Source organism: Vipera berus, assembly GCF_964194415.1.
Source record: "Vipera berus genome assembly, chromosome: 2".
NCBI lineage: Eukaryota > Metazoa > Chordata > Lepidosauria > Squamata > Viperidae > Vipera > Vipera berus.
The window spans coordinates 117,283,939-117,311,530 of record NC_138203.1 but is presented as its reverse complement, the minus strand read 5'-3'; the positions used below and the strand labels follow the sequence as shown (position 1 = coordinate 117,311,530).

General features: G+C 38.1%; 1 protein-coding gene across 3 annotated transcripts; it reads left to right on the top strand.

Moving 5' to 3' along the window:
* The first annotated feature begins 289 nt into the window (after nucleotides 1–289).
* GCDH (glutaryl-CoA dehydrogenase) lies at nucleotides 290–13,407 on the top strand. 3 transcript variants are annotated; one of them, XM_081318802.1, is made up of 12 exons: nucleotides 290–307; nucleotides 1,308–1,422; nucleotides 1,581–1,616; nucleotides 2,319–2,462; nucleotides 6,348–6,410; nucleotides 7,245–7,415; nucleotides 8,754–8,883; nucleotides 9,154–9,370; nucleotides 9,797–9,900; nucleotides 10,742–10,867; nucleotides 11,809–11,969; nucleotides 12,100–13,407. In XM_081318802.1, the coding sequence occupies exons 2-12, from the start codon at nucleotides 1,320–1,322 to the stop codon at nucleotides 12,171–12,173; spliced, it is 1,329 nt and encodes a 442-aa protein (XP_081174928.1). In that variant the 5' UTR covers nucleotides 290–307; nucleotides 1,308–1,319; the 3' UTR covers nucleotides 12,174–13,407. The 3 variants fall into 3 exon arrangements, with proteins under 3 accessions (XP_081174928.1, XP_081174927.1, XP_081174929.1); XM_081318801.1 differs by lacking the exon at nucleotides 290–307 and adding an exon at nucleotides 361–756; XM_081318803.1 differs by lacking the exon at nucleotides 290–307 and adding an exon at nucleotides 715–756 and having other exon boundaries at nucleotides 2,294–2,462.
* Nucleotides 13,408–27,592: the final 14,185 nt, after the last annotated feature.

Here is a 27,592-nt window from a genome sequence, read left to right as displayed (position 1 = left end):
TGCAATTGTTAAGGCACCAGGCTAAAATCCGAGAGACCCAGAGCTGTAGTTCTGCTTGAGGCATAAAGCCAGCGTGACTTTGGGCTACTTATTTTCTCTAAGCCCTAGAAAGCAGGGAAGGGCAAACAACTTCCACGGTTTTGCCAAGAAAACTGCAGGGACGAGTCCAGGCAGTCGCCAAAGTCAATAATGACTCGAAGGCATCCACCCAACCCCATGTGTCTGTGAACCAAGACCTCCACACTATGCAAAGAAACACTCCTTTACGCTGCATAGCTCTACCAGGATTGATGCCCAGCGAGAAAAGGTACAATTTTTGAAACTTTTGAAAAGTTTTACGTGTGTGTTAAATAAGGCAAACAAGCAAAATAATAAACAGCAATACAGACTGAGTGGAAAAAAAGCTGTCAAGAAACGGAGAGACAAATGTATCAAACGTGCACATCAGCAGAAACCCAGCGCTCGCCGCCTGAGCTGTTTCGGGATTCTTCCCTCCCCTCCTTTTCCCAGCCGCCGAACCCTCCCGCCCCCCGCGTGCGTCGTGGCCACGCGCCTCCTCTGCCTGGCCAATGGGCGAGGAGCCCGTCGCCTCGCGCGGCTAGGAAGGAAGGAAGGGCAGGCGAAGTCCATTGGCCTAAGGAGGGGCCGTGGTGAACCCGGGAGGAGACGTCACTTCACCTGCCGGCCTGTCAATCTTCCGCGAAAAAGCTGGGAGCGAACCGTGAAGAAGCAAAGCCTCGATCAGCCCCGATCTCGGTCAGTATTCTTTTAAAGTACGGGTTGAAGTGCTGACCCTGAAATCAGTAGCGCTCCCAGCACTTGTTTGTAGGAGCGGGGAAATCCCCGACGGGCCCCTTCTCTTTTCCCCCTAATGGAGAAGAGGCGCCTATAATAACCGCCTCCCCCAGAAGAAAACGCACGAGTTGTGTTTTTCTGCTCTGCAGAACGCTAGGCCCTTCTCGCAAAGTTGGATAGGATTCCTGGAAGCGGGCCTCGCATATCTTCTGTTTTCCTAATTTACACCCGGTCTATGGTGTGTCCCGCTTGAATACCTTTTCCCATTTTTCCCCCTGACTTTATTTGGCTTTTTCTTTAATCCTAGGAACTGTTCCTTGTTTATTTAGTATGTGGTACTTTAGTTTAATTCTTGCTTCTGTGTTATAAATAAGACTGAACTGAGTTATGGGTATCATCATTCTTCTGTTCCAGCATTTTTTGGGAGAAGGAGAACAATTGCACTTAGTTGAACACACCGGGGATTTTCACGACTTAAAAACTTACAATTTTCTCCATTTGACCTTTTCCAGGATTTATCCTCCATGGCGCTAAGGTTACCTAGCAGGCTATTGCTGCAATGCAGAAGCAGCGCCACAAACTTCTGTCATACTCGAGCACAGAGCGCAAGTGCACCTGTGCCAAAAGGTCAGTGACTGATTTTTGCTATCGGGTGAGGGTAGAGATAGTAGGGCCACAGCTAAGAGATAGATAAACCTATTTAGGATTCTTGGACTTTATGGAGAAGGAACACAAAAGAGACAGTTGGATTGAGAAATGGGCTTATTTTGTCACTTGTGTTACAGAAAAAGAAGGGAAGCCTTTGGTGAACGGATCAAAAGGTAAACAGATTCTTCTTTCTTGCCAGTTGTGATTTAGAGCTGCATATCTGAGCTCATAATTTCCAATCACTCTTGAAACTGCATTCCTCCTAGTTCATAGAGCCTTAAATTGATAAAAATTGGAAATCTATTTGCTCTGTTGTATAAGATACACATTCTGTTAATTCCTTTTCATTAATTTGGTGGGTCTGAGGAGGGATGTAAGTGACCAAGGATCTATGCATCTAATAGATATAGATTAGATTTTGATTAGATAACTAAAATATTTTATTCCTTCAAAAATTGGTCCTGGATATTCTATTCTAGAAGATACAAACCATTACTGCCACTATCATAATTGATAATTTTGTATATGTATGCTCCCAGAAATAAGGCCCACCAAGCTGTCAACCTCAGTGTATAAATAACAATTGTAGTTATAGAATATAACTATGACCTGTATATTTCAGAGCCATATGGCATAATAGTTAAGGTGTGGACTTGGACTAGAAACGCATGGATTTGCAGACAGAGATTTACACAGGTTTGCACGTGCCAATTACACAACTTTTTGATGGCATTCATGTTACTGTCTGTAGGGACAATTGTTGGACTTTGTACTCCCATTACTTCAGCAGTCCTTATATGGTACCTTGTACTGGTGAGGGAATTTCTTTATCAGTCCTTTTATTCTTCAGGTTAGTTCTAGCTTTCTTCTTCCAGTTCTGAAAGCCCAGTTTGACTGGCGTGATGCCCTACAATTAGAAAGGCTCCTGACTCAGGAGGAAATAATGATGCGGGACTCATTTCGTGCCTATTGCCAAGAAAAGTTGATGCCCAGGATCCTTATGGCCAATCGAAATGAAGGTAACTTTGTATTAACAATGTGGTGTTCTTCATACTTTGAGGCTTTGAACTTCTACAATCCCTTGGAACTGCTGGCTGGGCTGCGGCTGATGGGAATTGAAATTCAAAACATATGTAGGGCAATAGATTGCCTATTATTGCTTTACATAACATGACATTCGCCTTTTAGAAATAGAGAATCTCCTGTTTGGCATTTGCTGAATGTACCAATAGATTAAATAGCTAAGTTACTTATTCAGTGACTTGGATGGCAATACTATGTCTATGGAGATTCTCAGTCATCCTGGTCATAGTTATCCCAAAGGTGCTTTTTGACTAGGCAACTGAACTTTCTTGTTTTTCTTTGAAGACATTTCGCTTCTCATCCAAGAAGCTTCTTCAGCTCTGACTGAATGGTGGGGAATGGAAGAATTTATACTGCTTGCAGATAGCTGGCCATTTGCATTCTTTTAAAGAGTCATTAAGGCCACCTGGAGCTTTATCTGTGTCATCAGGGTCACCTGAGTAGGGCAAATAGTTGCGGAGCCTTCTTGGAACTGCTGAAAGGACTGTGTTATAGACTGAAGATAGATGATGTCGTATCCCTCCTCCTCTGTTGAGAGAGGGCAGATCAATTTTGACATAGATGGCCTTTTTGACCCCTCTTTCAAACGAGCAGTCCTCTCTGTCCAAAATATGGACTTTGCTGTCTTAGAAAGAGCGGCCTTTGTCTTTTAAATGCAGATGGACTGCTGACTCTTGTCCTGATGGGTTTGTACAGATTTGCACATGGATTGTACTATTATATATACCACATTGCTCAGTTTGCTTCTGGGTGTTTTATCCTTGGGATGGACAAGCTTCTGCCTTAGTGTATGTGCACATATGTTGTGTTGGCACGTATGTTGTGTTGGCTGAAGATCCTCCTGAGATTTTCCGATATTGTTTTCTTCTTTGTCTGTTATGGAGGAGCTCCTGCTGGGCCTTTTTGGGATCTATGAAGGCTCACTTGGGATAGCCACACGTTCTGAGCCACACCTTCTAATGTGTTTTAGTTCTTTTTCTTTCCCATCTTTGCTGGTAGGCAGACCCTTCAGCTCAGTGATGTAGGGTTCTGATAACCCCCATTTTGTGCTTCAGTGGGTGGTGAGAATCAAAATGTAAATATTGGCTTGTATGTGTGGATTTTCTGTAAACCTCAATGTTAAGGCTTCTATTTTAATGTGTACTGCAGCCAGACTATTTTCCTTAACATCTTCCCATGCGAATTTGATGTGTTTGGTGAACGCTTCCAATTCTTGTTTTTTAATCTTGACCCAAGTATCATCCACGTACCTATACCAGTGAGTGGGTGGAATTCCTGTGAAGGAGTTTAGGGCTTTGGTTTCTACCTCTTCCATGTAGAGATTGACCACAATGGGGGGGACAGGTGAACCCATGATGCAGCCATATTTATCTGTACAAACCTTCAATGTATTTAAAATAGGTAGTTGTGAGGCAGAGGTCCATCATGGCAAATATGTGGTCTGGGCTGAGGTTCATTCTGTCACCTAAGGTGCTGTCTACAAGAGCACAAAATGGGAGTTATCAGAACCCTGCACCACCAAGCTGAAGGTCTGCCTACCAGCAAAGATGGGAAAGAAAAAGAACTAACACCAAGGAAGCCCTCAGAACGTGTGGCTATCCCAAGTGGGCCTGCATCAAATCCCAAAGAAGACCCAGCAGATGCTCCTCCATACAGACAAAGAAGAAAACAATAAGCGAAGCAACATTGTCGTTCCATACATTGCAGGAATATCGGAAAAGCTCAGGAGGATCTTCAGCCAACACAACATACGTGCACACTTCAAACCCACAAATACACTAAGGCAGAAGCTTGTCCACCCCAAGGATAAAACACCCAGACACAAACTGAGGAAAGTGGTATATGTAGTACAATGCAGTGAGCCATGTGCAGAGCTGTACATTGGGGAAACAAAACAACCACTTCATAAATGAGTGGCACAACATTGGAGAACAAACCCATCAGGACAGGTTTCAGCAGTCCATCTGCATTTAAAAGACACAAGGCCACTCTTTCAAAGACATTTTGCTCAGAGAGAACCACTGGTTTGAAAGAGGGGTCAAAGGGATCAAAGAGACCATCTATGTCGAAGTTGAACAGCCCTCTCTCAACAGAGGAGGAGGGATACGACATCATCTATCTTTAGTCTACAACACAGTCCTTTCAGCAGTTCCAAGAAGCTCCACCCATTTGCACTACTCAGGTGACTCTGGCGACACATAAATCTCCAGGTGGCCTCAACGACTCTCTAAAAGAATGCAAATGGCCAGTTATCTGCAAGGAGTATAAATCCTTCCATTCCCCACTATCCAGTCAGAGCTGAATAAGCTTCTTGGATGAGAAGTGAAATGTTTTCAAAGAAAAAGTCCAGTTGCCTTGTGAAAAGGGACCTTTGGGATCAATTTTCAAAAGGGAGTGGCAGTATCTCTGAGTTAAGTGTACTTTGATTTCCTTTCAGATATTCATGTTCTCAGAAATAAAATAACACCTATCTAGGTATCAGAAATGAAAATATGTGTGGGTATAAATCAATGAGAGCCAGTTTGGTGTAATGATGAAGGACACCAGGAGATCCTGCCTTATTTTTATCTTGCCTTAGGCATAAAGTAAGTTTAGTGATTTTGGGCTATTCTCTCACATTCAGTCCTAGGAAGACAAAGAAGGCAAACCATTTCTGAAAAGTTTGCCAAGAAAGCTGCATGAACTAATCTAGACTCACTTGAAAAAATATACATTTTTTGTGTGTTATTTCATATGCAATCTTACCTTCCCTTAGAGCTGTGGTGACGTACTGATTAGAATGCAGTAAAGATAGGGATCCCTGCAGATTTTACTCCGCTAATCATTGCCGACTATAGGGGTGGTGCTCATCTCCATTTCTTGGCCATTAAGCTAGCGCTGTCCAAAGACATTTCCACGGTCATGTGGCTAGCATGATGTCATGGAGCACTGTTACTTTACCACTGAAGTGGTACCTATTTATCTACTTGCATTTGCATGCTGGAGCAGGAGCTGGAGCAAGGACAGGAAGTCACCTGGTCATGTGCTCAGATGTTGAACCTGGGCTGTCGGCTTTCTAGCTGACAAGCCCAGTGTCTTAATTGTTGAGCCACCATGCTGCCCTAGAATGCAGGATTTCAGGCTAACTCTGCCCACAGCCTAGAGTTCGATCGTGACTGGCTCAAGGTTGACTCAGCCTTCCATCCTTCCAAAATGAGGATCCAGATTGTTGGGGGCAATATACTGACCCTATAAAATGGTTAGAAAGTGCTGTAAAGCACTATGAAATTGTATTCCCAAGTAGTATTTCACAAGGCAAATGGACTTTCTTGTTTTTCTTTGAAGACTTTTCACTTCTTATCCAAGAAGCTTCTTCAGCTCTGTCTGGATGGTGGAGAATGGAAGGATTTATACTCCTTGCAGACAGCAAATGAATGCAAATGACCAGCTGTCTGCAAGCAGTATAAATCCTTCCATTCTCCAGTATCCAGTCAGAGCTGAAGAAGCTTCTTGGAAGAGAAGTGAAACATCTTCAACGAAAAACAAGGTCCAGTTGCCTTTGGAGCAACCATCATCTGGATGACTGAGAATCTCCATAGACATATGAAGTGGTATGTAAGTCTAAGTGCTATTGCTATTAAAATGGAATACTGATTTTAATGTAAATTCAGTAATTGCTGACTTTGGGGCTCTAGTAATTATCAAAGTTACTTGTCAGTATTATAACATGTCTCTATATTACTTACCAGGCTTCTGAGAAATATAGATACTTTATGCATATTTCTTACAATAGGTTTTGCTTATAATGTAAATTACATTTTTTAATTATATTTTCATTCTAGTCTTTCACCGGGAAATTGTGTCAGAGATGGGGTCCCTTGGTGTCTTGGGCCCAACCATCAAAGGTATTGCTAAACATTTTTCATGATGTGGGTGAGCCCATTATATCTGTAGCAGAAATGGAGGATTTTTCAGAACTTTTTCATGTTTCTTGGGAGGAGAAGTTCAACAATATATCATGTCTCCATTTCAGTTTAAGTATTTGATAAATCATCACCATCACCTTCTAGGTATTTGTATACCTCTTTTATTTGACTGATTAGTTCTTTGTTTCTGCTGGTTTGCATTTGTATTCAGTCAGTGACTTCAAAGTTTTATCTACAGTTTAATTTATTATTTAATATTTTTTATTTGTCCTATAAGAGAAATATAGTTAAAATCAATGAATGAAAGAATATGGGAAGTATATTTTGAAGTGTTTTGAAAAGTAACAATATGATGTATTTTGCTTGTGCTGCTAATCTGGTTGTGGCTTATCTTGCAATATTAAATATTAGATTTTGTTTTTAAATGCACTGTTATAAATTGTAAAATGCTTGACTACAAAATTAAAATACAAAATTTAAAAATCCAGATTTAGAAATTGCCACTCATTTATCATATTTGAAATATTAGGGTTTCTATTTTTAGAGATTTAGTAAAACTTGATTTTAGTTCATATTAGGGACTTTGAAGATGTAACCATTATCTTATATTTGTAAGATATATTATAAAAAACATTTTGAGGCTTCTTGGAGTATTAGGACATTATTCTGCTAAAATAAATTATTCCCTTTATTTTCTTGTTTCTTTCTAAATATTTGGCAGATAGGATCTTTCAGGAGAGTTACCTAAGAGGCTTACAGCTGATTTCTTGACATAGATGGGTTTATGATTAATTCTCCATTCTTTTTCCTTAGGTTATGGCTGTGCGGGGACCACTTATGTTGCATATGGACTCCTGGCCAGGGAGATTGAGAGGGTAGACAGTAGCTATCGGTCAGTCATGAGTGTTCAGTCATCTTTGGTGATGCATCCTATATATGCATATGGGACAGAAGAGCAGAAGCAGAAATATTTGCCAGGCCTGGGTGAGTTAATAGTTTAGAAGACTGAATGCAGATGTTTACTCTGTAGTTATACCAACACTGGTATGTTTTTATCTCTTGTGCTATTATTACACATACACGCATATGTATGTATGCATGTGCATTCACATCATATTTTAACTTGCCCAAATCCCAAAGAGAACCAATTTTATCTTCTCCTATCCATCCAGCTGACATCTCAGCATTCTGTATATCCTAAAAACGTGTGCTTCACAGATCATATTAATGTTCTTACATTTGATTTTTAAAAAGTATTTTAGAGGAGTGCTAGTATGTACAAGAAATTCTTTTTTATCTATTTTTATTCTATCTTTTGTATTTTAGAAAATTTCCTAGTTACAGTCTTTTGATTTGCCAGCTTTGGAAATAACAATTAAAACTTGCACAAGACAAAATTATAATTATCTCCTTTATTCACATAGAAGACAGTAGTGTTACTGTTTTGTTTCCTTGAATATCCCAAATCTCTTCCTTTTTTCACTTTTGGCATTTACGGTATCTCATTCACTGTTCTGAAAAACGGTGAAGTAATTCTTCCAGGTTCTTTTCATCCTTCAATTAGAATTTGGTTGAGCTTTTTTTAAAAAACTTTATTTAACACTAATAATTTTATTTTTACAGTTTACCTATTCTATTTTACCTATTAAAATTATATTTTAATTTCATGTTTTAGTTAATTGTTACTTCATTCTTTTCCCCATTTCCCAGTACTTTCCTTCCACCTTCTGGTTTGGCTCTGTTTAGACCAGCTTTTATTTTTTTCTTTTCAGTTCTGCTGATTTTTTTATCATATTGTTTATCAAGATAGTTTTGGCTGGTTAATTTATTTAAAGAATACTCTTTTTAAAAAAGTAAATTACAGTATACAATACCATAATCCAGAAGGGTTGATAGAATTTGTGAATTTTTTTGCCTACTAGGTTCCATAGTACAGTGGTAACTTGCTACTCATTGTTAATTCCAGGAGGCGCAATGAGTACCAAAAACAATGAGTATCAAACAATTTTTCCCCATAAAGAATAATTTAGTGAATCACTAGGCAGCCGGACACTGACAAGTTTGACTCTTCCAGCTCTATTCTGAATTGAAATTGAAATTAAGTTCTAGCTTGTGCATCGAGTACCAAACAAAGGATGAGTAGTGGGACAAAATTTTCAGATCAAAATATGTTGAGTACCAAATTTGATGAGTTTCAAAGCGGTTGAGTATCAAGGTACCACTATAGATTTATCCCTGTGAAGTTGTTTGAATAACAAGAAGACTGGTGAAGAAATGAGAAGGATTGCTGTACTCATCTTTTGATGTTTTTTTTCACCATAGCTAAAGGAGAGTTGCTGGGCTGTTTTGGGCTTACAGAACCTAACCATGGAAGTGATCCTGGTAGCATGGAGACTCGGGCCAAGTACAACCCTTCCAGGAAGACCTACACACTCAACGGTTCCAAGACTTGGTGAGGTTTGCACTTGTCCTCATCTATGCGGATCACAAGAGGGAAGTAACCTAGGAAACTTGGATTATTTTGAAATAGTGGTGAAACTTTAAGCCCCTGATAATTATGGTGACAGATTTGAGAGAAGAGGACTGAATTAAATTTTGTTTCTGAAAGATTAGATAACACCTAAGCTTTGCTCTGTTCGGAGATGGTTTTCACATTGTATTTTCCCCTAAGTCCTGTGTTGAGGCATACCAGACATTGACAATATACTTGCTCATTTTTTAGGATCACTAATTCTCCAATGGCTGACCTATGTGTAGTGTGGGCTGTATGTGACGATGGCAAAATACAAGGCTTCCTATTGGAACGAGGGATGAAAGGTCTTTCTACCCCAAAGATTGAGGGCAAATTTTCACTACGGGCCTCTCTTACTGGGATGATTATTATGGAAGATGTAGAAGTGCCTGAAGAGAATCTACTACCCAAAGTGTCTGGACTCGCAGTAAGATCTCTCCACAATCCATGTGATACTCATTGGCATGTGAATGATACAGGGACCAGGAATGCTACAAGAGGTGTTACCCCAAGTTAATTACCAGGGGATGTTGAGAAAGATTGAAAACACATTTTAATTAAAACTTAACAGTATTTCTAGATACTGTTAGCTATATTTAGCTATAAGGTTTGGGTTTATTTCATTATGAATGTGTAAATTGCTTTGCAACAATAAGTACTATTGTACAACTAAGGAACAAATATAAATCTAGTATTCCATATTTGTTTATATTTGTAAGCTTGCACATACAGCTAGTAAGCAGATGATAGATGCGAATCATGTGGATGATCCTTGGAAGTCAGTACCTTTTTGGAATAGAAGGAATATTAGTAAACTCCTTCTCTGAATTGTAATGTCTTTCTCTTCTCACAGGGACCTTTTGGCTGCTTGAATAATGCACGTTATGGCATCTCCTGGGGAGCACTGGGTGCTGCTGAGTTCTGTATGCACACAGCCAGGCAGTATACTTTGGATAGGTAAAGTGTCAAGATTTCTGGACAGATGTTCTACAGGAAATGGCATGTGATTACAATGATGCTTACATACTAATATGTAGGTATCCTTAATATTTCATTTACACAAAAACTATGATTGTGATATGATCCCACGATATCGGTCATGTGGAAGAGATTGTGAGCTTTGTTTCAAGACCATGCTGAGCATCCTTGACTGAACTCACATTTGAAAAAAGATGTCCAGCAATGCCAGTTTTGCTAAGGATATATTGGATGAAAGGAGATTCCTAAAGATATACATTTTATTTATATTTCATGGGTTCTTAACAGATCCTTAGGTCCCCAGGGTACTACTCAAGATTATTCATGGATGGTTTCCATTTGTACAGTTTCATGGCCATTTGTAATAGAGCACATATTTAGGGTCACTGCACTGTACAGCTGCATTTTCAGATTTAGATGTCTCCATAATTTTCTATAATTCTCAAGTCATATTAATTAAAGTGTATCTCCAGTTCTAAATCCAGTTCTATAGATTATTCTGTTGCTTCTCATAGCGTATATCTAGTTAGTTTTTGTATGCAGTTCTCTCCACTGAATTTTTCTGAGTCTCCACCACTTTTTATAGGTTTGCATCATACAGAATACAGAAAAGACCGTATCCTATTTCATCTGCTTTTTGTTACACCTGTTATATCTGAATTCTTCTTTAAGATTAACTTGATATGCTTAAAAGCTTCTAGTATGATAGAATCACCTTCTACATGGTGATCCTCCAAATACTTCCAGTATTTTATCAACTTTTTTTTCTACAGTACCTGTGCAATGGTTTTAGCTGAATTATCTCATCCATTCATCTTAGAAACCAGTTCAGAGCTCCTTTGGCAAGAAACCAATTGATCCAGAAGAAGTTGGCTGACATGCTCACAGAGATCACTATTGGGTTACAGGCTTGTCTGCAACTGGGGCGCTTGAAAGATGAAGACAAGTAGGCATACATTTGTTTATGTAATTAATGGCAAAACTGTGCATAGTGACCTTTTTTTCCTCATAGGGAGTCTTAGTCAAATGAAAGATAAAATGGACACACTACTTCATTTTGTATCTGGGGAAACACTTTAAAAAATCAATACCTTTCTGCTGGAGAGAGACAGAGATAAAAGGGAGGATCAAATTGTTCTCCTTTTTTTAACCCACAATTTTTTTCAGTTTCTCCCAGCATTGAAGTGTGCAACAATAAAAAAGAAAATCTATTCACTGTGCTGCAGCTAGCACATATATCTAGGACTATCCCAGAGCAGAAGGTAGAAATTAAAAATTATATTTTAAATACAGTCACCCATTACTATTTTATACTAGGCATGACAAAAAGCAAGGTCTCTATTAAGCCATAAGAAAGAAGGGAGAAAAAGGAGCTAAGTTTAAGAGAATACAAAACAAAGCTGCAATTTCATTTCTCAGAGGACAGTCATATGTTAAATATGCTGTGTTAAGTGCCTGGGAAGCTGCAATCAAGCTTGAGCCAACTAAGAGAGAAAGCCTAATACTACAGTGCTCAAGCCTGTGCTTTTAAAAGCAATTAACAGCAGGGGAAAAAACTGCACAACCACAAGATGTGGTTAGTTATTCCTTTCTTTTCTTTTTCATCATAATCCCAATGAAACTCTGGCTGTAGTGGTAGCTGTAAAAAGAAAGCATTGGAGGTTGGTAAATGAGGACCCAGATTGTTGGGTGCAATATGCTGATTCTATAAAATTTCTCACCGCTCTTGTGTACCTTGGTCCTCCTGTCCAATTTTTTTTTAAAAAAAGATGCTACACTAGGTGTGATTTCTGTCACATCTGACTTGTTATCTACTTTGTATGAAAGCCTAGGCACCTAAGCCCTTTCATTCCTCACTTGATTCTAGTATTTGTTCTATGTTCCCAGGGCAACTCCTGAAATGATCTCTATGCTGAAACGGAATTCCTGTGGGAAAGCCCTGGAGATTGCCCGGCAAGCTCGTGACATGCTAGGGGGCAATGGAATTGCAGATGAATATCATGTCATCAGGCATCTTATGAATTTGGAGGCAGTTAACACATATGAAGGTAAAAAAGGATTGTAATTATGTCCAGCAAACATGTTATTTAGAAACATATTCTATTATTTTGCTTCATTTATATATTAATTTTTTTAAAGAGACAATTCTAACAACATTTTTCCCTTTTTTGCCTTCAGGGACTCATGATATCCATGCTCTCATCCTTGGCAGAGCTATCACTGGACTTCAGGCATTCACAGTTGGGAAATAAACATATTTCTTCAGTTTTCCTCTACATGATTCCAGTTTGGAAGATCACTCAAGATGGTTTATGATGTGGGAATATCTTTATAAGATGAGCATGCCTGCTTCTGCTCACCAGATTGTGATCAAATTATTCAGTTCAACTCAATTATTTGTAAGCTGAAACAAATCAGGCATTTGAAAATTCTCTGTTGTTCACCAGAAGTACAGAAAGAAATTAAAAGTGCTGCATTATGCTAAAGGAAAACTTTTTCTAATTGGTAGAAGGATAACACTGTGGTCTAGGAAATATTTTGGAATTGTCTAATTGTTTTTGAGGCAAACTATTTTGGTATGTAACTGTAGATGTTTAATTTTTAAAACTGATTGCTGCTCCAGAGTCCAGTCAGAGCCTTGAGATCTATATCAGCATGGATAATCCACAATTTATAGTTTTAAAAAATCCAGGTAAGATTCCTCTTTTTGTGTAAGAGGAAACCTGTAATACTTGCAAACACAGATGAAAATCAGAATTTACTATGTACTCTGTGATTTTTCTGCCCTGTGACGTAACTAGTTGCCATTTTTAGTGCCTTCATTGACAGTGTTAAATATATTAGCACACATTTTTGATGATGTGTTAAGCTATTTCAACTCAGAACCTTGCCTCTTTGAATAAGGTCCCCTTTGTGCTTTCAAAAATAAATTTAATGTGATGAATTTCCAACAGTAGTTTGTGTAGGATGATTAGTTGAAACCTGATATTCTAATATTAGTGACGAGAGAAAATTAGCCTTTCCTGTGAGCAGTTCTTTCACATCTGATGGATGTATATGTATGTATGTGTCAAGCATTTTCATTTAATCTATGTACTGAAATTAATCAGTAATTAATTTTATTTTCTAAAACAGAAGTTACATTATGGAACAGTTAAGGCTGTAAGATATGAAATCCAATCTCAGCCTTGGATGTGGCCCCCAGAGACCACCAAATATTGCCACCACATTATAAAAAGGAGAAAAATGATTATATTTAAAGACAACTTAAATGTAATTGTTTTTTTTTATCCTGGCCCCACAACTTCTGATTTTTGGAGTTGAACTCTCAACATACCACTCAAAGTAAATATGTTACCTTAAGAAAAGTTGTGTAATCATGAGCCAAGAAGTCAATTTCTAATACTTACGGAGCACTAAATAGGATGAAAATGCAGAGGTAAAAATGTGATTATGTTTCTAATTAAAAGAACAAATATGAAAAGATTTTTTTGTGGTTTACCATATCACACTGTATTGCCTAGCACTGACGTTAGTATATTGCTGAAAGGCAAAAAATACAGAGAACATAATAACTTGTTAGCTACTGCAAGAAGATCTCACAGACTAACTACAAACAATGGCATGACAAAGTAGCAACTGCAATGGTTCATTGGAAGATCTGCAAGAAATATCATTTGCCTACAAGCAAGAACTGGTGGGACCATAAAATAGAGAAAAGTAATAGAAAGGGAAAAAGCTAGTGTTCTGGGACTTTAGAATTCAAACAGACAGGCACCTGCCACATTATGTGCCAGATTTAACAATTGTTGATAAGAAAGACAAAGTCTGGATAGTAGATATGGCAGTACTTGGAGACAGCAGAATATAAGAGAAGGAAATGGAGAAAGTAACAAAATACGAAGAAATAGAACAACTGACAAATGAAAGCAAAGTGGTACCAATAGTAATAGGCGCCTTGGGTGCAATCCCAAAACAACTGAAGCTCTACCTGAACACCATTGGCCTTGACACCATCAGTCAATTGCAAAAGGCAGCTTTACTCAACAGCTTACAACTTCTGAAGATACCTCTAACATCATCAAGCAACATCTGCCTATCTCAGGTCCTTGAAAGGACTTGATTGCGGGATAAAATGCCAAATCCAGTCTAAAAAACTGGCTGGCTGCAACAAACCATAATAAAAGAAGAAATACCAACAAATTATTTTTACTTCTGAAGTTTATGGTGTTTGTGAACATTTATGTTTAAAGTATGAATGTTTACCAAGTTTTAAATAACTTGTTCATTTCTTAGAGCACTAGATATCATCTTTGTCCTAATTACCTTTACAGATAATAGTTTTTTTCCTTGTACTTTCATACTATAAATCTGAGGTGTTAAGCTGGGTACCTATAGATATTTTATCCAGTCAGCGATAACAGATTTAAACTGCCCTTGTAGCACTTCATGTTCTTGACCAAAGACTTGTTGTGATGATATTCAAGAGATTGCACAATAGCAACATCCTGATTGGGTTTAATTACTGACAACAGACTAAAGGAAGTCAGCTGAACAAGGATTTGCCTTGCTGAAAATGCCCATTTTATGGAATGAGAAAAGGAAAAGAGAGACCAAGTGAGTATCATGTTCCTATGTACTGACTACATTTGCTAGGGCACTTATTGATTTTATACCTCCATAAGCACTGCTAATAGTTCAAATGTTTTGAAAATAAAATAAATTACTGTACATTAATATAACTAATTTTATTGAGATTATGGATTAGAAAATGACTCATTTGCAAATGAGTAATGAAGAACCAAAAAACTGCTTGAAAATAAATTTACCTATGAACAGAATAGATTTGGATGCCATTTTGCAATTCAAAGAAGCCAAATTATTAATTATTGGCAAACAGATTATGTATTTATTCTTTCTTACTATATTTTTTCTCCTTCCTTTATTTTCCCCCCATAAGATTACAATTCAGGTTGACCACACAGGTCTTTATACATCATCTCTACAGTATGACAAACCTGCTTGAGCTCATTTTCAATTTGTCTGATCTTTTCCATGATCTCAGAAAGCTCTTGCAGCTTATCCTGAATAAGCTTGTTATTATGGTCATAAACAGGAAATACACTTTCCTCCAATTTTTCTGCCAAGCTTGAAACCTGTGGGAAAGAAAGAAACTGTTAAAATGAACTTGGCACACTTCTTTGCCTACTTTTGATTTTAAATAGTAATAAATACGACCACTTGCAATAAATCATAATTTGATTTGGTGAAGTAATAGGCAGAGTATAGCAAGCAGGAACAACTGGGTTCTTCAGAAAACTGATAGTTTGACTTGGAAGCTGTGGGCTGCAGTATAATAAGGCAATCATGTATTTGCAATAAGTTCAGCATCAATATAGTAATCACTGGGAAGTCAGGCCTGCCCAAGGAGAGGTGAACTTGCTCAGGTCAAAGATGAAGTGTCATTTTCTGATTCCTTTGTGATGTGTGCATAGCCCTAACAGTTTTTAGAATCAGTGTTGATATTGTAGTGAGCATATAATTGCCTTTGTAGCTCTCCTGCTTTTACCACTAATATTGTGATGTATTTTTGCTGCTTATATCAGAATGTTCAGTCATACTTTCATAGGGAATCATATAGCAATAACAGGGTTGGAAGGATCCTTAGAGGTCTTCTAGTCCAACCATCTGCTCAAGCTAGAGAACTTGTATCATTCTGGACAAATGGTTGTTCAATCTATTTGGAACTTCTGGAGGCAAGCCATTCCACTGATTAATTGTTCTCACTGGCAGGCAAGCTTGTAAGGCTAAGCTTGTAAGCCGCCCTGAGCCGCTTGTAAGGGCGGGATATAAATGGAATTAAAATAAATAAAATAAAAAAATAAATTTCTCCTTAATTCTAGATTGATTCTCTTGTTAATGATCTTCCACCTGTTATTCCTTGTCCTGCCCTCAGGTGCTTTGGAAAATAGGCTGACTCCCTCTTCTCTGTGACAGCCCCTTAAGTACTGGAAGATTGCTATCATGTCACCCCTAAATCCTTCTCTTCATTAAACTAGACATACCTAGTTCCCTCAAGTGAAGAAGAACTAAAAAGCCTCTTGTTGCGGGTGAAGAAGGAGAGTGCAAAAGTTGCCTTGAAACTTAACATTAAGAAAACCAAGATCATGGCATCTGGCCCTCTCAATTCCTGGCAAATAGATGGGGAAGAAATGGAGGTAGTGACAGATTTTATTTTCCTGGGCTCCAAGGTCACTGCAGATGGGGACTGTAGCCAAGAAATTAAAAGACGCTTGCTCCTGGGGAGGAAAGCCATGGCAAATCTAGACAGCACACTAAAAAGCAGAGACATCACCCTGTCAACAAAAGTGCGTATAGTCAAGGCTATGGTCTTCCCAGTTGCAATGTATGGCAGTGAAAGCTGGACCATAAGAAAGGCTGAGCGCCAAAGAATTGAGGCCTTTGAACTGTGGTGCTGGAGAAGACTCCTGCGAGTCCCTTGGACTGCAAGGCGATCAAACCGGTCAGTCCTAGAGGAGATCAACCCTGACTGCTCTTTAGAAGGCCAGATCCTGAAGCTAAAATACTTTGGTCACCTAATGAGAAGGAAGGACTCACTGGAGAAGAGCCTAATGCTGGGAAAGATTGAGGGCAAGAGAAGAAGGGGACGACAGAGAATGAGGTGGCTGGATGGAGTCACTGAAGCAGTAGGCGTGAGCCTAGATGGACTCCAGAAGATGGTAGAGGACAGGAAGGCCTGGAGGAACGTCCATAGGGTCGCGATGGGTCGGACACTACTTCGCAGCTAACAACAACAACTAGTTCCCTCAACTATTCATCATATGGTTTAGCCTCCAGATCCCTTATCTTTGTTGTTCTTTCTGCACTATTTCTAGGGTCTCAACATTTTTTTGTATTGTGACCAGGACTGAACACAGTATTCTAAATGTGCTCTCACTGATGCAGTATAAAGCAGTACTCTCTTGATATTATCCCTCATTGGCTTTTTTGGCAGGTGCAGCAAGCTGCTGGCCTATATTTAAATGATGGTCCAGTAGGACATCTAGATCCCTCTCACAGTTATTACTATTGAGCCAGGTACCACTTATTCTATACTTGTGCATTTGGTTTTTCTTGCCTAAGTATACACAGTGGTGGGATTCATCCAGTTCGCACCACTTCGGCAGAACTGGTGGCTAATTTTTTGTTGTCCAAGCCCAGAATGGACTTCTGGAAGCGGCATCCACACAGAGAACCGATTGTTCATACGTTTGAATCCCACCACTGAGTATAGGGTCTTACTTTTTTCACCACTGAAATTCCTTTTGTTGGAAAGGTCCCAGTATTCAATTTAGTCAAGATCCTTCTGAATCTTGAGTCCAAAGTGTTAGCTATTCTATCCAACTTAGTGTCATCAGTAAATTTGATGAGTTCCCCTTCTATCCTTTCATCTAGATCATTTATGAAAATGCTCAAGAGTACTGGGCATAAGACAGAACCTTGAGGTAGCCCATTGCATACTTCCATCCATGCAGATGTAGTTCCATTGAAGACTTCATGCTGAGTATGTAGTCAAAGGCAAATCCTTTTTCTAGTGGTCCTTTCTGTCCCACATTGTTCTATCTTATTAAGAAGTAAACTGTGGTCTACTCTGTCAAATGTGTTATTGCAGTTAACTGAAGTCTAATTAAACTGTCCACATTTTCCCCCTGATCCACTAATTTGGTCACTTTGTCAAAGAAGGAAATAAGATTTGTCTGGCATGCTCACAAATCTACCGCTTAATTATCTTTTTCCAGGATATTCCAGGAGAACACTGCTTTTTATTATTTACATATTTTTATTTTTAATTATTGAATTTTAAATATGTTTTACCATATTGCATACTGTATTATGTTCAATGGAAAGGTGAGATACAAAATGCATATATAAAATTACTTAAACTGAGGAACTATTGCTTAGCAAATGCGAATTTTATTGAATCATAAAATTGAGTTGTAAGAATTCAGAATATTAACAAAGAAACAACAGGGTTTAATACTACAATCTTAAAGAGAAACCAGAATTAAAATCATTTCTGAAGTAATTCAAACTGATTATATAACATAAACAATTCACCTCCTACTGAAGTTTATAACTTATGAAAATGGAGGGGGCAATTATATAAAAGTAGTATGATATCTGAATGTTTTCTCAGACTGGAAGAAGTTAAAAAGTAATAAATATAATAGAAAAATAGATTTGCTGTGATTAAGCTTCCTGTGACAGGAAATATTACATCAAAACAAAAAAGCACGCTCCTTTAATATATATTTACTAATAGACCTTAATACTATTGATTTAATATTCTGTCTTTGAATACTTGAAGAGCCTATATTAATGTGAAATATGCATTTTTGCCCCAGCTCTCCCTCTAAGATAATATGAATTTATTAAAGCAAAATATCAAAATATGCAACTGATATGAGTTGTGGAAAAAAGGGGTGAAAAATAGAAGAAATGCACCAAATCGAATAAGTAGAGGAAGAGGGAATAATGAGTGAATGGCTACAAGTATTCTAGGAACAGGTAATTAAATATAAAATAGGTAATACTTCTAGCTATTTAAAATACCCTCAAATTTAGCTTGATTCTTAAGTGAGGAGTTCAGTTGCTTTCTTGGCATTAATACAGTAGTTATTAATTTCTGCTAGGTTTTTTTTAATAGCATCAAACATTTACAATTCAGTTGTTTCAACTGGAAAGAACAGTTCTGACTTTGCCAATATTTCCAGAATGTTCCATGTTCAAAAGAGATGCTTCCAGTTTGGGGATACCAGAACAACTTCAGAATTGTTTTATTAGAGTGGAACAGTCAAAACAGCTATTTTGAATATGAAAATGTTTATATAGTACGATTATTTTTAAAGATTTACCAGTCTAATCTACAGCCGGAGATTTTCCTAATGATTTTCTCTCCATGTTCTAACCAGATTAGATCATGCTTCATTTTTTCAAGTTTAGCCATGTTGTTAAGGTGCTGCCACCATTTTGATTAAAAGCAGACAGATAATTAAGATAATGAAATGTTACAAACAAAGATTGTGAAAGGAATGGAAAGTACAGCATACATTAATAATGAATTTAGTTACCTTTTTTCAGAGTATTTGAAAAATGAGGCTCTCACTTTTAGGGGTCTTCAAACTTGGCACTTTTTTTGACTTATGGACTTCAACTCCCAGAATTCCTCAGCCAGGCATGCTGGCTGAGGAATTCTGGGAGTTGAAGTCCACGTCATAAAAGGGCCAAGTTTGAAGACCCCTGGGTTAGTTCTTTGGAATAATTTGGAAAATTAACTTTAATCATTATTTCCTGTTTCCCAAAACTCCTGAATGCTACCATCACCAGATTTATTCCTGTTTTACCTTCATCAGAAGACTTTCTCTGAAGTTGTTCATGAGTACATGGTCTTTCTTCCTATTCTCATTAATCTTATCAATTAGTTGCTGTGTTCTTTCCTGAAGATTTTCAATAGTTGAATCTAGGGCTATAAAATAATTTGAGGCTTTGCCATCTGGCTTTCCTCTGCTTACATTTGCATTGGGAAGAAGTGTTTTAGGAGAATCTTTCCTATATTTTTCAGAAAAATAAAAAAATGAAATGTCTTACTGTATAAAATTAATAGTTTCTGTACATAGAGATATGGTAGAATTGATTCTATCACAAGTAAAATTATCTTCATAACAAAGTGTTCAAATTACAATAATTATAGAAATTTAATTTCTTAAACCTATAAGCAACTCACATGCCACATCTAGTCCAAGAAAATTTGGTTTGACTACCATGTTACTTCATCATATTTAAAACAATGGAAACCAATGGATTGCAAAGAATAGTATTTCATAAAATTCTCATGTTACAGTACTTCTTCAGTTCTTTTTTATTAACAAAATACAGTATCTATACTGTCCCAATGCAACAATTGAATAATTTTTTAAATATCATAAATTATTTTTTTCCATTATCAATTTTGTTTACTTTCATCTATTTTTCTAGAGCCTACCTCTGACTATATATGTTTCCTTTGAATTAAGTAGAGCTACATTTCATGGGGCGTAAACTTAGCTAATTCATGTGATTTTATACTGTCCAGTGGATTTATGTAGTCATATCCCATTAAAAAGGGAAAGCAGTTTAAGGACCTTTTTGTCCTTGATACAAAAAGAAAAAAATGATCAATTCTCTCAAGTCATAATTTTAAAAATTCTAATTCGCAGTTCTAGAATGCTACTTTCATTTATTATTATTAACTTGTTTGTGTCCTATGTCTGCTCTTTTATTCATATTCTTTCCAAAAAAACAGTGTAATATTCAGTGCTTATCCTATTTTTATTCTTATAGCAAAGTGGGAGAAGACTGCAGCACATCTTCATTTTCTTAAATTGCCAAGAGGATTTGGAAAGACACCTGTCTATATTACAGAATCCTATAGCCGAAGTAGACAAACTTGCATAAAAATGGTTATTCCAACTGCATTCGTATATATACTAATCCCTAATATAGTCTGTTTGTAGCATAAATTGGTTATGTGAAATGGTAAACTGTAAACCAGAATATGGTTTAGATTGTTATTCACATTAATACATATGAACAAGATCAATATAAGACAGCAAGCACATCATCTGTAAAATGTCATTTTAGTTGCATTAGGAACAAACCTGCACCACTGATAATACTTTATGTAGTTGTAGCTACTATTACTGTTACATATTTCCTCATAGGTGCAAGATTGTAGATTTTGGTAAATGTTATGCTAAAAATCAACCTTTTTTGGGGGAAAGTCTGTTCATTGATAGTATGGGTCATGATACCTATTTTGAATTCACATTTGACTGTTGAAGATTTTAAAGTTTCACAATACTTTTTAAAATCTTACTTACCTTAATTGATTATCACTTAATTCATTGCTTTCTGAATTAGTGAAGAATAGACTGTTTGATTTATCTTGTTCTTGCTCTGGCTCTTGGAACTGAAATTCTTGAGTGGACATAATAGCTTTTAAGGATGAGGAAGAAAGATATCGTCATAAAGCAGTTAATCCACATTTTTGTTAATTGTGCTATTATACCAGCTTTCTGCAAAAGCTAAAAATAATTGATAAAATTTTATATAATCCTTTTAAAGTAGTTTAATTATAACCTGATTTCAAATATGTTGAACCCAATTCAATAGTTTCTGGACACATGTTGAGCTTTACATGATAGAAAATCTATTTCATATCAAAGGGTTTTCTATAATTGTGATATTTTCTTTCCATTACTTTCTGGGAAACTGCTTTGATATTCTGACAGCAGTCATCTTTATTTCTATGACAAGGTTTCCACATGTGCATTTGCTAAAACCCATTCACCCAGCCATAGACACAAAAGGCTGCTTTTAGAATTTCTCAAACTGATAAAATGGGCAGCTAAGATTATGAATTCTCAAAGTGATTTCCAATGACAGATTTGTAGCAATCAGTCTCCATCATTTTTCTAAAGACATCAGATCCTGTATACTCCAGTGTTGTAATAAGAAACAAAACAGAGGTATGTGAATGGATGCCAATGTAAGAGAAAGTTATTGCTGAGACAGGCAAGTGGTAGTCCCCAGATTTTCTTCTTCTTCAGAACTTGAAAATAAAAACATAAAATATCCTAGTGAATAGCCAGTAGGATGGAATTGATAGAGCTTAAAACTTAACGGCACGGGGAACATCTGTTTAAACATTGCCTCAGTCATCAAACTGGGCAACCACTAACTCAGACTAACATTAGGCAGTATAAAATATTGCTCTCCATTTTCTTAAGTCTTTTTTTAAAAAAAATCAACTCTATTTTCTACTTAAATAGTATTAATAATGCAGGTAGTCCTCATTTAGTGACTGCCTTGTTTAACAACCATTCACAATTATGGCAGTGATGAAAAAATAACTACAGTCAATCCTTGCATTTACAACCTTCACAGCCAAAGGAAAGCTGAAGTAAGTAAGATCATAAACACAGTGATGGTTTCACTTGGCAACTGCTTCACTTAATTACTGTATTGCCGGTTCCAATTGTAGTCACCAGATGAGAACTACCTGTAAATTCAGAAGAATATGTTACAAATTCATATTGTATAAATGGCTTTGTGTGTGTGTGTCTGTGTGTGCATGTATGCACTTTCTGAGACATTTATCGATTCTTGGCAATTGCCTGGACTAGTCTCTGCAGTTTTCTTGGCAAGATTTTTCACAAGTAGTTTGCCCTCCTTACCTCTTTCCTAGGGCTGGGAGAGAGTGACTGGCCCAAGGTCAGCCAGCTGATTTTATGTCTGAAGCAGGACTAGAACTCAAGGTCTCCTGTTTCTAGCTTGATCCCTTAAATCACTACATCAAACTGGCTCTAAGAAACAGCTTTACCATAAGGGTTAACATTAAAATAAATAAAATAAAAAGATAATATAAAATTCAGATAGACTCTGAAGAGAGAGTTCCACAGAAGAACAGGACCTTTTTCAAACCTCTATCTCTCCGTGTGTGTGTGTGTGTGTGTGTGTGTGTGTGTGTGTGTGTGTGTGTAGATACACACACAAACACATCTATAGATTTGTGTGAGAGGAATGGTTTACCTTTGACTTTCTGCCCTATTTTGAATAAGATCAAACAGATTCTGCCTTGAGGAGAAATTCTTCCCTTCCCCCTCTCCCCTCACAATAGTTGCAGGTGGGGGAGGGGCCTGTGAGTTTAAAGAAATCAAACATCTGAAGCATCCTCCAAGAAGGATGCCTCCATTAGCCTTCCTCAAGCTTCCTTTTGTGTCCATCAGCCTCTTTCAACCTCATATCCCCCAGACATTTTAGACTCCAACTCCTAGGTTCCCCAGCCAGTACACTGGGAAGATAGGTGTTTGAATCCAATACCTCTTGAGGAGAGCTCCTTGGAAAGGCTACCACATATTTTGAGAAACAAACTTAGGTATGCCTCAAGCATACCTTGAAAGCTGGTGGCTGATAGCTGATGGCCCCTTTTCCAACTATAGTGATACATTTTAGTGAAAGGAATAAGTTTTTGTAAGCTAATATCAGGTCAAATGGAATTGTAAAAGTTTATGCCTTTTAATAAAATGTGATACAGTAATTGGAAAAGGGACTACCAGACTCCTGATTACTTGCTACCAGCAAGATCCTAGGCTAGAAACCAGGAGACAGAATTCTAGTCCCACTTGAAGCATGAAACTAGGGGCAGATTCAGTCTGGGAAAGAAGAAAACAATAACAAAACATTTCTGAAAAACCTTGGTAAAAATAACCTGCAGGGGACTAGCCCAAACAGTTGTCTTTTTCCAGGGCACAGGAACAAATGCTGACTAGAGAATTCTTAGAATAAAACATTTTAGCTCAGGATTGAACTGTGGGGTCCTTGGTGCTCTCTGAACACTGATGATGTTACCTAGTTTGGTAATGAAACTTCTGCAAGAAAACAACCAAGGTCAGGAGCACCAAGGACCTCAGAGATATCCCCAGAAGACAGTAAAGAGAGACAGAAAATTAAGTCTGTGCTATCATCTGGTTGTCCTTTGGAATTTTGTAATCCAGATCTGATGCTGAGGCAGTTTTCTGGCACTGCTTCTTCCCATTTGTTCAAGAGAGCATCCTAAGCTGCTTCTGTTGCTGACCTTTCTCTCCAGAGTGATTGTGTGTGTAGTCTTTGGCAATCAGAACAAATCTGTTTTCTCATATCTAGCCACCAACTCTTTAATTGTTGAGTAACATTGGGATGGCGAGTCGTCTGCCCTGGAATCCAGACGCTGGGCTTCTTCATTTCAAAAACACCTTGCATAATCAACCTTGGACAGATTGCTAAATGGACAATGGTTTGTATGCAAAGCTGGAAAGGATGTAGTTTTAAGGCTCTTCTGAATTTAACCTTGCTGCCAGCCTGCAGGCAGACCTCATCCCTGAGTGAGATACAGCTATCAGGCACATTGTCAAGTTATCTCAGCTCCTTCTTTTGTTGGAGAAAATCTAGTTCTTTAAAAGAAAAGGGCAGAAGTTCACAGAATAGCTGATAAAGAATAAAGAAACTGGAAATTCTAAAATGCTAGAGAAGCACACAAAAAATTGCTCCCCCCCCCAAAAAATGCCTATTTCTTTATAAATAGATAAAATACCTAACCAAGAATTTATGCTATATTTTTAAATTCTAGTTGGCTGTATTCTACTATCCCACATTCCTTTATTCTCAGTACAAGTTAGGAAATAAGGTATAAATCCAATCTTTATCCATACAGGAAAAATAATTTCCTGTGATCTTTAATTATAATTTTAAACCTGTAATATCCTTTTAGAGATACTGGCAGGGAGCCCTTCATTTGTAGCAAATTAGTACTGTCTTGTGAGCTATCCAGAACACTGTACAGTGTACACTCTAGGTTTTTCTTTTTTTTACTAATTTATCACCTATTGTTTCTGTGATCTGATCCATAAGATTATATTATCTCCTAGAGGTGGAAGGAAAGACAGAACTATCAATATTTAAAGTTAACATATGAAGCAATTAAATAAGAGATGATAATAATCTGTAGTAACACATTTAATTCAGAGAGAGAGAGAAAGACTGGATTCTGTAAAATAAAGCAAGATCAGAGAAATGGCAGGGGAAACAGGAAGGTTAACAAAGCTATTAACTTCTTTGTCAATTCTGCCTTCAGTTCCAAGCTCATCAGCATCCTACCATCAATAACTGGGGGGAGAGAAGGAAGTGAGGGACCAAATGGGCAATAAACGTGTATTAGGCTAGTGCTGGGAAATCGGGAGGGGTGAATGACAGTTGAGGAAGGTCCAGTTCATGTCAGTCTTCAAGGACACCAACAGGCTGGAGACGCTTGGGAATGGAATGCCAATTGCTGCAAACACTGAACGTTGTTCCCAAGACACCTAGGCATCCACTGATTGGCTGGAAGTGGACTGGTCAAGGCGGGGAGGGTCATATTGAAGGGAGAAACCTGTATGCTTTCAGGTGGGAATTTTAGTTCGAGCCAGCATCTTTTAGTAAAAGAACCTAGGTAAAGGTAAAGGTTTCCCCGCACATGCTTGCTAGTCGTTTCCAACTCTAGGGGCCGGTGCTCATCTCCGTTTCAAAGCCGAAGAGCCAGCGCTTGTCTGAGGACGTCTCCGTGGTCATGTGGCCGGCATGATTAGATGCCAAAGGTGCACGGAGCGCTGTTGCCTTCCCACCGTAGTGGTCCCTATTTGTCTACTTGCATTTTTACGTGCTTTCAAACTGCTAGGTTGGCAGAAGCTGGGACGAGTAACAGGCGCTCACTCTGTTACGCGGCACTCGGGATTCAACCTGCCAAACTGCCGACCTTCTGATCAACAAGCTCAGTGTCCTAACCCACTGAGCCACCGCGTCCCTTAAAAGAACCTATCACTTCACTTAAATGCAGTCCAGGGTTTTTCTTTCCTAAAGGATCAGACTGGGGCAGTTCTGACATTCTGAGTTTTCAGTTGTGGAGAAATGAACAGACAATGTTTTGAATTGAAGGAAGAAAGGGAAAGGGAAGGAATCACCTTGTCTTTGCTGCTTGGTCAGTTTTGGTTCTTGAAAGTCAGTGTCAGATGAATCTCTAACAGTCAGAAGGCAGGGAAGATAGGGGGTCCCTATCCCTATTTGCTTGTGCTCTTCGAATTCTTAAAATCATGGAGCTGAGAAAAGATCAAATGGGGCTTTGCCTAATTCTGGGTGCAGCTGTTCAGATGTGGTCAGGTAGACCCAGTAAGATTGTGTTTCTAGCCTAAGAAGGCAATATACTGGAGGGCCTTGAGTCATCTGCCACACAGTAGGACCCAGCAACCTCCTAGGAGTTGTACTCCAAGTCCAACACAGTGAAGGATTGTGCCTGCATGAAGGTTACACTAGCTGGACTCAAGTCTAATTTCAGAGGTGAGAAAAGATGCTGGCTTCAGAAGTATCAGAGGTTTCTCTCTGAGATAAGCAAAATGCTGGCAAGTGAGAATAGCTCATGTCTGGGTATTTCCTCTGAATGATTTCAGCTATGGGGGGAGATTTTAAAAAACATAAGAGGAGAGCATGGGCTGACAAAACAAAAGAGGTGGCTCTTCCTTTTTATCTATGCATTTGACTAGAAGTGCAAAAAATATTAATAAACCAGGTAATTCTATTTTGGGAAAAACAATTAGAAAGCAGAAAAGGGAGGGGGGAGATTGGTTTAGGTGACTGGGATGGATTAATGGCCTTTATTCCTAGCCTGAATAATGAGTGTTATCACAAGATTTGATGATCTTAAAGATTTATCAAACTCTTTTTTATTAGGAAAAGTTTCAAGGAATAACTGATAAGTCTTGACAAACTTATGCCTATTGCTTTGACTAATAAAAGGAATGACTCAGGATGATTTCTTGTCTCTGACAATATTATCTTATGCAGATAGCCTCTTGTTACTCTACCATTGTTCCTCCACAACTCAGAAAACAGCAAAGTGCAAGAAAATCTTAGCATTGGGTGCTTTTTAATATCATTTTCCTCTGTTATTACTAGACTGGGGGTGGGGTTCCTAGAAGGACTATAGTTCCTTGCTTTTCCTCAAGGTAGGGGCAAGGTCCTTGGCCGAAGTAGACATTCCTGGAAGGTTTCTTCTAATCCGTAAAGACACCAATTTTGATTGGACACATGAATTGTGCATTGCAGTTAACATTTTTAACTGTTTGGCTTGCTTGTAACATTAATTTATTTGCACAATAAATAAAATAATATGTGCTTTCCCAATACAGTCCTTTGCCAATTGGGCCTGCATTACTTTCTGATGTCCTTGCTCATCTTCTTTAGGTCTCTTTTGTGGGGTCTTTTTATCAAGTGGAATCCATTTTTTCACACACACACACACACACACATAAATTCAAATTAATTTCTAGTCTCTTCCCTTAACCACTATTTGTTGTTGTTAGTTGCGAAGTCATGTCCGACCCATTGCGACCCCATGGACAACGTTCCTCCAGGCCTTTCTGTCCTCTACCATCTTCTGGAGTCCATTTAGGCTCACGCCTACTGGTTCAGTGACTCCATCCAGCCACCTCATTCTCTGTCTTCCCCTTCCTTCTCTTGCCCTTCACCTTTCCCAACATTAGGTTCTCTCATTAAACTTCTCACTAAATTCTCATTTGAGTTTCCTTAACCACTATATCCAACTGGTTTTTGCACAAACATTTTCCAAATTGAAAGTGCAATTAGATGGAGGAACAAATCATGTAAGAGGATGAATGCTAGTTCCCAAGAAGACAGGTAGCAGTAGCAGAAACTACCAGGTTTCCAAGAAGATAAGGAATGTTATCCCAAAGTAAAGGGCATATGAAGATCCAGGAGCTTCTTGGGGAGGAAGCTTGGGGAAATCTTCAGAATGGTATGGGGGGAAAAAGCTGACATCCATCGAGCGAGCCAATTGCTATGATTTCTAATCTAATACTTGGCTTGTTTTCGAGAGCTAAACTAGATCCTCCGAATGGGGAACTCTTCAGTGACAACACAAAGTAGGTGGAGCCTTTCCTCCGGGTTTCCCCGGCATGTCTTCTGCCAGATTTTCAGATGGAGGAAGACGAGCTAAACCTACCGTCTCTTAATCTCCCGCGCTGCTCTGGAAGAGCCACAGAAGCCA